This window comes from Sinocyclocheilus rhinocerous, unplaced genomic scaffold (assembly GCF_001515625.1).
Source record: "Sinocyclocheilus rhinocerous isolate Xijiao unplaced genomic scaffold, SAMN03320098_v1.1 scaffold1534, whole genome shotgun sequence".
Lineage (NCBI taxonomy): Eukaryota > Metazoa > Chordata > Actinopteri > Cypriniformes > Cyprinidae > Sinocyclocheilus > Sinocyclocheilus rhinocerous.
The window spans coordinates 160,782-173,978 of NW_015638992.1; the positions used below are offsets into that span (position 1 = coordinate 160,782).

A 13,197-nucleotide genomic window follows, 5' to 3' on the forward strand; every position below is an offset into this window, starting at 1 on the left:
TTGGCAGTAGTAGACTTCATGGGGCAACGGTTTCCCCAAAGACTTTCACTACAAATTCATTTCTGTAAATGCTTTTTCTTTTTGCAAACAGTTGACATCATTTTCTGTGATAATTTACAGCATGTCACAGATCCTATACATAGAGGTCCAGCTGTATTAAATATGCATTTCTCTACACTTAAAAAAAGGTGTAGAAACAATTTTCACTCAAAAACATGGGTAGTAAATTTCACAATTATTTAACAAAGTAACAAGAAGTAACACTTTGTATTAAACATGACGTTTTGAAATAGTAGTAGTATTTTCTTGTAAAACATAACCTAATAATCTTTGCTTTATTTAAGTTCATTTTTATAATATGAATATGAATATTTAACTCTTCAATTGGTAATGTGTTTTGTGTTGCTAATAAGTTGCATCTGCTAAGTGTGGTTAAAATTGGTTCTGAGGCTGTTGATATAGAGGTTTGCACAATAATAATATGCTCATTTTGCCAAGCCGACATAAATAATCACTGAAACATGTCTGGAGTTTGTGCATGAGTGGAGTTATGTAACATTTTCCTCGTTTTCTTCTAATGAGCAGAACAATGTGCAGTTCCCAATATTAGCTGTCGTATCTTCTGTGATAACAGCTGGGACTAATGCAGGATAAGCGTGCACTGATTGCACAGTTAAAGACATGTTTAGTTTCAGGTTTGGGTTTATCAGTGTGCCAAACCTCAGGTTAAGATCAGTCATGAATACACAGGTTCATGCACACGCAGCGTGCCATTACTGCAAGAGGATTTCAGTATGTAAATACACACTCCAAGTCTACACAACATGTAATCTCATTGAGATATATTATCTTTAATATCTCCCAGAAAGCAATGCAATGAAATTGACATTAAATAGATGACTCTTAGATGTTATATACAATAGAAAAGATCTCAACAATATGATTTGCTAAGATACCAAAGCCTTATTCAAAAGTCAAACATCTCAATATGACCTCAACCCTTTCTCAAATAATCGATCCACATTTATTTTATGTCAACAATTGACTTACATTAATTTTTATCTCTTCAAAAGTATTTCGGAGAAACATTTGTTTGATTGGTATATTCTTTAAGGAGTAGTTTTCCCAAAAATGAAACTTTGCTGAAACTTTACTCATCCAAGATGTAGATGAGTTTGTTTCTTCATCAGAACAGATTTGAAGAAATGTAGCATTACGTGACTTGCTCACTATGGATCCTCTGCAGTGAATGGGTGCCGTCAAAATGATTCCAAACAGCTGATAAAAATCTGTTCTGATGAACAAACAAACTTATATACTTCTTGGATGGCCAGAGGGTGAGTAAACATTCAGCAAATTTTTATTTTTAGGTGAACTTTTCCTTTAAGTCTCTTGAGCTGTGAAATAGAAACGTCTAGAAAGAAAATCTTCTTGCATAGCTCCACTTAATTTGCATTTCAGTCAAACAGTGAGGTCATCCTCTTCTGTTATCATGTTAATTTATTTTGATGAGATCATCATCATCATCATCATCATCTCACTGATAAGCAGAATGCAGATCTTCACGTGTGTGATTTAACCTGTCAGTCAAAGCCCTCTGACCATTAACAACCCAACTGAATCATCGGCTCATTATCTGGAGGTTCAACTTTGTCCTGGAACAGAGAACACATTCAGGAACACAGCTGTGTGGAGGTGTCTGTGTTTTTCTCTCTGGATTTTAACAATTTTTCCTCTGTTTGCTTGTATTTCTGTTGGTGATTCTAGTGCCTGGAACATGGCACTACTCTCAAACAAGGTGAAGTATTACATTCCCTTTGCTTTTACTGTGATTTTCAATGTTTGTGTCATATTGCAATAGGGTCATACTCAGGTAAAAGTGCCATTTTTATTTATTTATTTGAAAAACGTTACTGGCGAACCAGCCCACCTCAGGCCCAAAGAATTAACCTCAGGCTCAAAGTAAATAAGGACCACCCGGGTGCATCCTCAAAAATATTATTTAACATTCATGTATTTTGAGTATATATATTGGCAGTACCTGCCAATTTTCGCTTTGAAATAAATTCATTTTATGACAAATATACCCATGAAGTTTGGAATAGCCTAATTAAGATTGTTTAATGTGTTTAAAAGAATTCTCTTATTCTCACCTAGGCTGCATTTATTTGCTCAAAATACAGTAAAAACAGTAATATTGTGAAATATTATTACAATGCAAAATATCTGTTCTGTTACCGAATATATTTTAAGATGTAATTTATTCCTGTGATGCAAAGCTAAATTTTCATCAGCAAATACTCCAGTCTTCAGTGTGACATGACCTTTCCGAAATCATTATAATAATATTATTATTATTATTATTATTAATATTATTATTATTATTTATTCCAAAATTTTGAGCAGTAGTGTATACTGTATATGTGTATGTATATATTATGTTTTCAGTTTTAAAGATCAGTGCAAAAATGTTTAATAACAAATTTACCACAAACTGATTTTTAAAAATGTATTTTTCCCTTGTAACAAACTTGAAGTATCGAAATAAAAGGCCAGTATATGTGTAAACAATGAAATACTGTTAGAAATTATAATGTCACTCTCTTAAATATGATAATATTTGTTCTACATAAAAAATCGAAGGAACCTAATGTTGATAAATGGGGACATGCAACATGTTTGACAATTTAATGAAAAAGATTCAAAATCATTTTTCAGGTTTTATTTTAAAGTTGAGTTTTATTACACACTAAACAGAGTTCAGACTATCAAATAATATAATGGGGACACAACACACCGTTGTTGTTGTTTTTATCTTTAGTGCAGATGCAGATTGCCTGAAGTGGACCCACAAAACAACCCAAAGAAAATGCTTGTCTTGGATGAATTTGATTTAAAAAAAAAATTTGAGTTCATATTGAGATATCTGATGCATGATCTTGGCAATTCATGAGTGCAATTTGAGACATTCTTGAGATCTCTTACGAAAAAGAAGAGCTATGTGTGAGATTACAGTTACATTTAAACTCATTTCACACATCTCTCACATCTCACTAATTGAGAAAAAAAAAGCAATCTACTAATTTGAGGTGTTAATGAACCAGTGTATTTGCAGTGCTTGTGGAAATGACAATAATGCAAACCCCAATGATGATTATCTTTTCCTAATTAGCCTAGTAGCTCAGCACATACGTAAACAAGTATAAAACCCAAGGCTCCTCTCAGAGTTTTTCCATTAACAACAGACGAGGCAGAGAAAGTTCAACAGTCGTAATTACCCATGCGCACTCATCCGTGAGAGCTGTTGTTGTGTCGGTGGATTACTTTGCCATCTATAATCTTGATTTAGTACAGTACAGCAATCAGTTTATGCAAAACCTCCCAAATGAAATCGGAGTTTGGGCATTGCTCTTTTGTTGTGTATATGCCGTTTAGGTTTCTTAGATTTGTTTGATGTCAAAGCGCAATTAAACGCTTTGCTCTTTGCTCTCGTTTGAGGAGTCTCACTTCGCCAATATCTTTCCGTGTCCTCGAAACCGCCAGCTATGCAATTGTCTCGTGCTCTTTAGAGGTTGACTAGTCAAGCATAGCTTTAACTCTTCTGTGCCATTAGCACAAACCATATAAAACTTTGCTCAGATGAGATACAGTAAGCTTATCTTCACTTCAAAAGCGCATGACCATGGTGCAAAGTAGGTCGCAGGGTGCTGAGGAATCATGTCAATGAAACACAAATAAACTGTCTGGATTGAAAACTAGGCTGAGGTTTAGACGTTCCCAATGGTGTGTGATATTCACTGGAGAAATTGATCTGTTTTTGTATTAGACAGCCACTTTCACATTCTTAGCACTTGGTATCACAGTTTTTGGCTTTCAGTATGGCTTTGTCATACCAAATATCACACGTTTCCTTTAGGAATCTGCTAATAAACCTTATGCAATGACAAAGAAACGCTTAATTGCTCTTTCATTGCTCAGGATTTCCTATGTTTCATTTAAGTAGCAACTTGTCTCAGATGTTTCTTAAAGTAAACGACATTGAGATCTCTTCTAAAACTCTAGAAACTAGAAAACTCTAGTTTTCCTAGGATAAAAATCAAAGGAACAGCTGAGACTAAAGTATTCGATCTTCTTTCAATACTATTGCTGTATTGTAGACAGTTGAGATATTGAAGTAGGGTTATTATAGTTGACGAAAATCATAAAAAAGTTTTCATTTTTATTAATTTAATGTACTGAAATAACTAAGTTAAAAAACACTTTACAGACAAAATAGAAGAAAAAAACTAATAAACATGATAATTACTATAACAGAAAATACAAAAATAAATACAAATTCAAACAATTAATACAATTTATAACAGTATCTTAATTATACTAAAATAAGTTTATATTAAAGAGATCTCTATGAAATTAATATGCATAGAACAAATCATTTGGTTTTCCTAGAATTTGATGAAAGATATTTCCTGCTGAGTTCATATTTAGACTTTTGACTGCAGACTTTGATATCTTCTGAACACAATTTGAGGCATGTTTTTCAAAGAATAAATTTAATAGGAGATTTACAGTAAGCAAACATCTCCATTTTATCTCTGAATAAATATCTTTATATTTAATCTAATTGCTGTCTGCAAAAAGCTATTGAGATCAAAGATTGAAATGATCTAATTTGATTTTTATTCCTAAAGGCATTAATAAAATGCAGCAAGGACTTATCTACCAAGATAAAAAGAGAAGTTTAGAAGTTTAGCATGAGAGAATTTCGCTACAAACAAGCATCATCGTGTCTATCGGCTAAGCACAACCAACAACTTAATGCAATTCTGCAGAGATAGCTTATCAACCAAAACCAACTTAAAGAGAAAACCAATAAAACAGTGACTCAAAGCCTATCTTTTCTGTTTCAATCCAGTGTGTGTGTGTGTGCAATGCTGAAACAATGCTCTAACTGCTCTGGCGTCGAGTTTATTTTCTCTGGCAGAAGGATTTTTCACTCGCGGCTTTCAAATCTAGTACATCAAGATGTTGTTCAGAGCTTGAGATTCTTTTAAATTTGTATTTCTCTTCTTTTCTGACTTTTCTGTGTCTTTAAAGTCAGCATAGGCTCAAAAGTCTTCATCACTTCTCATCTTCAACATGTCAGATGTAAAGCATGACAGCTGCATCTGGGTCACAAGTTTTTGTGTCATTGTGCTCATTATATCAGGTGCATGGCCCGGTCGCATGGATTCAATGTTTATTTTGTCATTTCCTGACACATTTGATGCTGTCCCACTGCTTTATGCTGTAACCAGGCCTGTGGAGAGATGTTTCTGTCAGCTGTGTTTCAAATATCATATTCTATGGGTGTTTCCGGAGCGGGGCGCTCCTTTGTTTGAGCGACTCGCGGTAAAGGCTGCGTTGAGTTTTTATATTGTTTTATCGTTTTGTTTTTATCGTTTGTTGTTTGTTTTGGATTTTAAGTTTGACACACAAGTTTACCATGATAAGTTCGACCTTGAAACACTGGATCTTGTCTTTGTGGATCGTCCTCTGTGTTCAACCTGCTTGGTCGTGCTGGAGTTCCCCGGCAGATTTACAAATCGCCAACTCAGAAATTATGATCTACGCTCGGGCTGATCTTCTAGACCTTCGACAATCCCCATCTAAGATACTAACACCGCCACTTCTGGATTTAATCCCTAAGCACCTGTTGAGGAAAAAAATTAGTTGGAAACAGGGGTCAAGAGGCGGAATCAGGAACAGGGTGAGAAGACGGGGAAGTAGGCTCCCTTTCCCTGCCATTGTTTTATCAAATGTGCGATCTTTGCGGAATAAGGTGGATGAACTTTCTGTGTTGATCAAAACTGACTCTGACTATCGGAACACGAGTTTGTTATGTTTTACTGAATCGTGGTTGTCTGAGGACACTATGCTGAATTTGGATGGTTTCACTTTCATACGCTATGACCAGGACACGGAAGAAACAGTCAATCAGTTGGAGGCGGTCTTTGTATGGCCGTAAACGATAAATGGGCTGCTAATTTTACGGTGCGTGAGACTGATTGCTCTCGCCACTACGAAATTATGACGGTGTCGTTTCGACCTTATTATTTACCGCGTGAGTTCACTCAAGTGACAGTAATTCTTGCCTATGTTCCTGGCCCTGATAACACTCTTGCAGCTGAACGTATTGCGGACATTTATAATAATGCTGTATTAAGAGCAACTGATCAACCTATTTTTTTTGCTTGGAGATTTTAACAGTTGTGATGTCGGATCCTTGCTTCCACAGATAGAGCAATATGTCACTATTCCAACTCGTCTGGACAAAATGCTGGACTTGTGTTTTGGTAATGTCCTGGAGCTTATGTCTCTAAATCCCTCCCTCCTCTTGGCTTCTCAGACCATAATGTAGTTCTGTTGTTGCCAAAATACAGACAAAGACGGAAAACACACAAGACTCAATCAAAAATGATCCAGGTCTGGAACAATGACTCTATGGAGACCCTAAGAGGATGTTTTGAGATTACCGATCGAGGGATGTTTTTTCAGAGCAATGATGGCGATTTGGATATGATTAATGATTCCATCAGTTCATATATGTCTTTTTGTGCTGATAATGTGATACCAACTAAGAAAGTTACTCTTTACCCAAACAACAAACCTTGAGTCTCTAAAGAGATGAAGCATTGTATTAACCTAAAAAAGACTGCCTTTATGGAGGGTGATAAAAGACATGTTAATGCACTGAGAAAGGAACTGCGAGATAAAACCAGGTTGGCCAAACTTCGATATAAAGACAACATGGAGGAGAGGTTTATTAAAGGAAATACGAAGGCGGCATGGCAGAATCTTAATATGATGATGGGAAGAGCCCAGGCTTCAACTCGAGGTCAGTGTCCAGACCCTGCCTCCTTTGTTGAGCAGCTGAATGCTTTTTATGCTAGGTTTAATATGAATAATTCTGGAGTGGATTGGGACCAGACTGAGAACCACTTAAGCTGGGGGGGGGCAGGTAGTGGAGCAGGTTGAGGCCTTTACATATTTGGGCACTGAGATTGACAGACATTTATCTTTTACACAGCAGGCAAATAGTGTCTATAAGAAAGCTCAACAGCGATTATCTCTTTTGAGAAGGCTAAAGGGCTTTAATGTAAGACAGGATATCTTAATAGCAGTGTATCAGTCACTTGTGGAATCAGTTATAACCTTTAACATTGTTTCATGGTTCAACTTTCTTTCAGCTGAAAACAAGAAGAAATTATCAAGAGTAATCAGACAGGCATCTAAAATTATTGGGTACCCACAGACTAAACTTTTAGATCTCTATAACTGTGCTGTAAAGAGGAAAGCAGCTTCTGTTGTTACTGACCCCTCTCATCCTTTGCATTACCTTTTTCAGATACTCCCATCAGGTTGTCGGTTTAGAACTCCTTTGACTAGAAAGAAGGCTTATAGTAATTATTTTATTCCTACTGCAATTTCTATTCTGAATAAGGCCAAACAGTTTTGTCTTAATATTGTGTATTATTGTTGTGCATTATTATTGTGAATTGTGTACATGTGAGCCTTTTTTCCTAAGATAAATTTCTATCACTGGTTGATAGATAATACAGTTTTTTTTTTAATTCTCTGTGCTACAGTACTAATAATAACATTGCAGGCCAGTACAATGGACCTGGTTAAACTTTAACAGTCAGAGCAGCTTCCTGCCTCATTCTTTATAAAATGTGAAGGTAAGTTTACATTCAGGACCCCAGACATGCAGAAATAACAAAGACATCTTCTGAAGAAAATCTGAGTGGTCACCACAGTGTTGCAGGGTGCTCTGGGTGCTTTCTATGTATCACAAAAAATGTGTGTGGGGGGGGGGGGGATCCTCTACACTCTTAAAAATAAGGTTTCTTTATTAACATTGATGGTTCCATGAACCTTTAACATCCAAGGAAACTTTCATTGTACAAAAGGCTTTTTATAGTGGACAAAGCTTCTTTAGAGCATCAAAATGTTCTTTACACTAAGAAAATAATGGTTCTTTTAAGAAATGTTCACTGAAAGGTTCTTTCGAGGAACCAAAAATGGTTCTTCTATGGCATTGATAAGGTTTCGTTCATTTAACACTGATCGTCCTCTATCTGAACCACTTAAGCTGGGGGGGCAGGTAGTGGAGCAGGTTGAGGCCTTTACATATTTGGGCACTGAGATTGACAGACATTTATCTTTTACACAGCAGGCAAATAGTGTCTATAAGAAAGCCTCTACACTCTTAAAAATAAGGTTTCTTTATTAACATTGATGGTTCCATGAACCTTTAACATCCAAGGAAACTTTCATTGTACAAAAGGCTTTTTATAGTGGACAAAGCTTCTTTAGAGCATCAAAATGTTCTTTACACTAAGAAAATAATGGTTCTTTTAAGAAATGTTCACTGAAAGGTTCTTTCGAGGAATCAAAAATGGTTCTTCTATGGCATTGATACAAAAACACTCTTTTGAAAGCTTTATTTTTAAGAAGATTCTTTTCTCCTCAGAATGACCCCCTTAATCTCACACGTGTCTTTTTTCAGAAATTAGGTTTTGAGCTCCTTTGTAGTTATTTGATTTAAATGTTTTTATTGTACTATATTTGTTCCTTTAATATTTAACTACTTCTATTTTTTTTATTTATTTTTGGTTTGTTTCCTTCTTATTGATTTATTTTTTCTCTAACCTTTTTCCAGTTTTTTTTTAGAGCTTTGCTTATTTTGTTACTGGTTTGAGTTAGAACCTCTGGCCCACAACAGAAATTTTTTTTTTTTTTTACAATTACAATAAATCACTCCAGGAAAATAACAAACTAAAATAGTACTACACTCAAATTCTGTATATGAAAAGTTCTGTCTATAGAATAAGATTAAACGTGGGGAAAAAACTGTCCTTTGAATCCAAACGATGAATCCAATGAACACAAGAGTCTCCTTGTGTAGTGCAAACGTTTGTAGAGCAAAATGTTCAATAGTGCAAAAAATCAGTTAGTGTGATGATGATCAGTGTTGAGGTAATTTGGTGAGAAATCCCACTAGGAACGGATGAATTCCACTTGTGATAATGGATAAGGCACTGATCACTTGAGTCGCAGGATTTTCTTCTAATTGTCTTCCTCAGGGTTCTCTAGCTGGGTGGCTCTCCATCTCAGGATCACAGCTCAAGTCAGTCTCGAAAAAAACCTGACCTGTTTATACAAACAGCGTCACAACATCACAGACAATTAACATGACTGTTAAACTCAATATATCTTTCATACATAAACTCAAACTGATTGAAAAAATACTATTTGAGCACTTTTGTCACTTAATACATAAGAAATCAGTTACATAAATGATAATCATCCGCTGATTAGCATTTTTAAGCTCTTCAGAAATACAATACACAGTTACAATACATTATACATTAGAAGAAGAAGAAGAAGAAGTTTTATTTATACAGCACCTTTCCGTAGCCCAAGGTCACTTTACATATAACAAGTAGTACATCCACAAAAGCAATATAGACACAGTACAAATACAATATGAACACATATACAACATATAGCCGTTATCCAAAGTACATATTAAACAGATTTTAACAGTTTTTAACTGACTCTTGAAAACAGTCAAAGATGGGATGGTACGGAGAGTGAGGGGTAGTGAGTTCCATAATTTAGGAGCATTAACACTAAATGACCTTCCACCTGCAGTAGCCAACCGAAAACGAGGGATGGACAAAAGGCCAAGTTCAGAAGATCTCAGAGACCGGACAGGGCAGTATGGGTGGAGTAGCTCAGCCAGATATGGTGGTGCAAGACCATTTAGTGCCTTAAATGTTAGAAGCAGTAACTTAAAGTGGATACGTGATGCGACAGGTAACCAGTGAAGATCATGCAGTAATGGAGTAATGTGAGCAGAACATCTGGTGGAGATAAGGACTCTTGCTGCAGAATTTTGAACATACTGTAATCTTGCCATACATTTTTTGGGAAGGCCTGCAAATAGAGAATTGCAATAATCCAGCCGTGATGTGATTAGAGCATGAATTAAAATTTCACTATCAGCTAGAGTAAGAGAAGATCGCAGACGTGCAATATTACGGAGGTGGAAGAAGGAGTTTTTAACAACAGTGGAAATATGAGAGTCAAAAGATAAAGTTGAGTCAAATAAAACACTAAGATTTCGGACAGATGAAGAAGGTATAACACAAATCCCATCAATGTCAAAGGGCAGGTCCATCGTTTTCACTGGCGTAGCAGAGCCAATCATCAATATTTCAGTTTTGTCATTATTTAATTTAAGGAAATTCAGGGACATCCAATGTTTGATATCCCTGATACAAGCAGTGAGTGAATCAGGTATGGATGGCCTAGCATTCACTATCAGCTAGAGTAAGAGAAGATCGCAGACGTGCAATATTACGGAGGTGGAAGAAGGAGTTTTTAACAACAGTGGAAATATGAGAGTCAAAAGATAAAGTTGAGTCAAATAAAACACCAAGATTGCGGCCGGATGAAGAAGGTGTAACACAAAGAGCCAAGCGAAAAGATCCTTTTAGAGATCTAAGCTGAGCAGCAGAGTATTGTAGAGCCATCTCAGGAGAAGTCATTTGATTAACGGTAGCCAGAGACAGCACAAAAAGACCAGAGAACAAAATCTGCAATAATTACACGGTGACATGACCAAAGACCAATGGGACCCCACACAGCAACTTATCGGTTTAACTGCGTTAGCCAGAAACGTACCAATTCCACAACCCACAGAAGGGAAGGCTAGCCGACCATACCGAGGATTGATACCACAAATGATAAAGAGAGTGTATACTCACTGTATCAGATGTCGAAGAGGAAATGGAAAGGACTGGAGAGGGCCTGCAGCCGATCAGCGTGACAGGATCACAAAAAATGCCAGGTCAGTCATCCAAAAATTTTTTGAGTGAAGAGAGTCGTCCAGAAAATAATCCAGATCTGCCAAATCCGAGCAAAAACATATCCAAAAACGTAGCGACAAACAAGCAACAAACAGATACCGGCGTGAAGCGGCAGCACAAGCGCGGCCAAGCGTTCTCAAGTGGGCGGAGTTTCTCCCTGTCGAACGCCATAGGCCTGGTTTCACAAAGAGGGCTACATTATACATTATACATGACATCTGAACACTAAATGCATACAAACTCGCATAAACGCTTCAAAACATTAATACAACATATTAACACTTCCTTTTCAGTTTTTGTTTTATTGAAAATATAATTATTGCAAATTATATTTGTTCTATTTTCTATCATTATTTTTAGTCAGCTCATTTCTGAACTGGGGGCTTGAGAAACAATGTCTCTTCCACGGCTCGGTACGCTTTCAACTTGTTTTTTTAGTCTCGAGCAAGACTGTACGACATTCACATTACATGATTTGACTGATTTTTATGTAGAAAGGGCGACAGCGCACCACATTAAAAGAAATTATCATTCATGTTTTCATAACCGCTGGCCAAATTAAAAAACGAAACTAAAATTAAATCATCTTTGAGAGCAAGGGGGCCCCCTGGTGTTTCGGGGGCCCTACGCAGCTTGCGTATAGGGAGGATCGGCTCTGCCTGGGTTACACATTGATGGTTCCATGAAGAACCTTTAACATCCATGGAATCTTTCCATTCCACAAGAAGTGCTTTATGCTGGAAAAGGGATCTTTCAGTTACAAAATGTTCTTTACATTAGATAAAAATGGTTCTTTTAAGGTTCTTTTACTAGTTCTTCTATGGCATCACTGTGAAAACAGCCTTCATTTTTAAGTGTACAGGTGCATCTCAATAAATTAGAATGTCGTGGAAAAGTTCATTTATTTCAGTAATTCAACTCAAATTGTGAAACTCGTGTATTAAATAAATTCAATGCACACAGACTGAAGTAGTTTAAGTCTTTGGTTCTTTTAATTGTGATGATTTTGTCCACGACATTCTAATTTATTGAGATGCACCTGTATGTGCAAAGAACCTTTAAAGAGTTCAGGATTAATTGGCAACCCCATGTAAAATATAAACAGTGTGAAACGTGAAACAAGATAACCCAGGATTCTATTTACCCAAGGTTTAGAATGAGCCAGAGTTAACTATTTGAAGTGTGAAAAGCCCTTCTCCTCAGCCTGACAGATAAGGAAAATGGTGCAGCATTTAAAGGTCATTTTGCTGACTGACATCACAAAGCTGATGAGTATTTTGGTTCTGATGTGTGAATGGTATCCTAAAGGTAATAAAACAGAACGCCGTGGCTTGTATGAACTGCATATTTGTGTATTTACCAAGTCAATCTGGTAACTTTACAGTAATTTACGAGGTTTCATGTGTGAAAGCAACTTAGGATGTGACTTGCATTTGTTTTTGTTTCCCCATTTCCTTCAACTTCTCATCTTTCCTCTATATCTCAGGCTTATTCTGGGATTGAACTCCTAGACCTGCTCCTCGAGCCCCATAAGGTCCGTCATATGGAGAGCAATGGTGACCATGGCAACCCCGCGTGGTCAATCACAGATCAAAGCGTGAGTGAACTGCATCTGATCTCTGTGACCTGAGTTTATGTGATAAATCGCAAGACAACCTTCCTGCTGAGAACATTTTATTTTTAGTTATTTTAACTCGGTTAATTAATGAGACACCCTGAAAAGCTTCCTGTAAACACAGTGACAGCATATTACGTGCCTGACCCAAATTTATCTGTCAACTTGTGTGTGTGTGTGTGTGTGTGTGTGTGAATCAAAAACCTAGTGAGCTGCGTATGGAGAGCATAGGCACCATCCAGATGCAAAATCTTAATATTTATATATTACTGTTTAAAGATTTTTTCAAATGTTTTAGAAGTCTCTTATGTTCACAGAGGCTGAATTTATTTGATGAACAATACAGTAAAAAACAGTAATATTGTAAAATATTATTACCATTTAAAACAACTGTTTCTATTTTAATATTTCATAAAATGTAATTTATTCCTCTGATTCAAAGCTGAATTTTCAGCATCATTAGTTAATGACTAAGATTAAGATTTTCATTAAGCAGGCTGACAAAGTGCAACTGGGAAAAACATTTGTATTTGTTAAAAAAACATGACAACAATATTTAAATCAAAATATATATTCAAAATTATATATAAATTTATAAATTATATTAATACATTTATTTGTTTCAAAATATACACCACAAATGATAAATTTATTAAAAATTAG

The 13,197-nt window shown here is 36.1% G+C and overlaps 1 protein-coding gene across 1 annotated transcript in view; it reads left to right on the forward strand.

Annotated features, from left to right (window-relative positions):
* Nucleotides 1-1,777: 1,777 nt before the first annotated feature.
* LOC107750924 (cyclic AMP-responsive element-binding protein 3-like protein 3-A) overlaps nucleotides 1,778-13,197 on the forward strand; it is a 16,054-nt gene continuing 4,634 nt past the window's right edge. Inside the window, exons 1-2 of the mRNA XM_016566503.1 lie at nucleotides 1,778-1,798; nucleotides 12,406-12,516. Of these exons, the coding sequence (XP_016421989.1) occupies nucleotides 1,778-1,798; nucleotides 12,406-12,516 (132 nt within the window). The remainder of the gene's footprint in view (nucleotides 1,799-12,405; nucleotides 12,517-13,197) is intronic.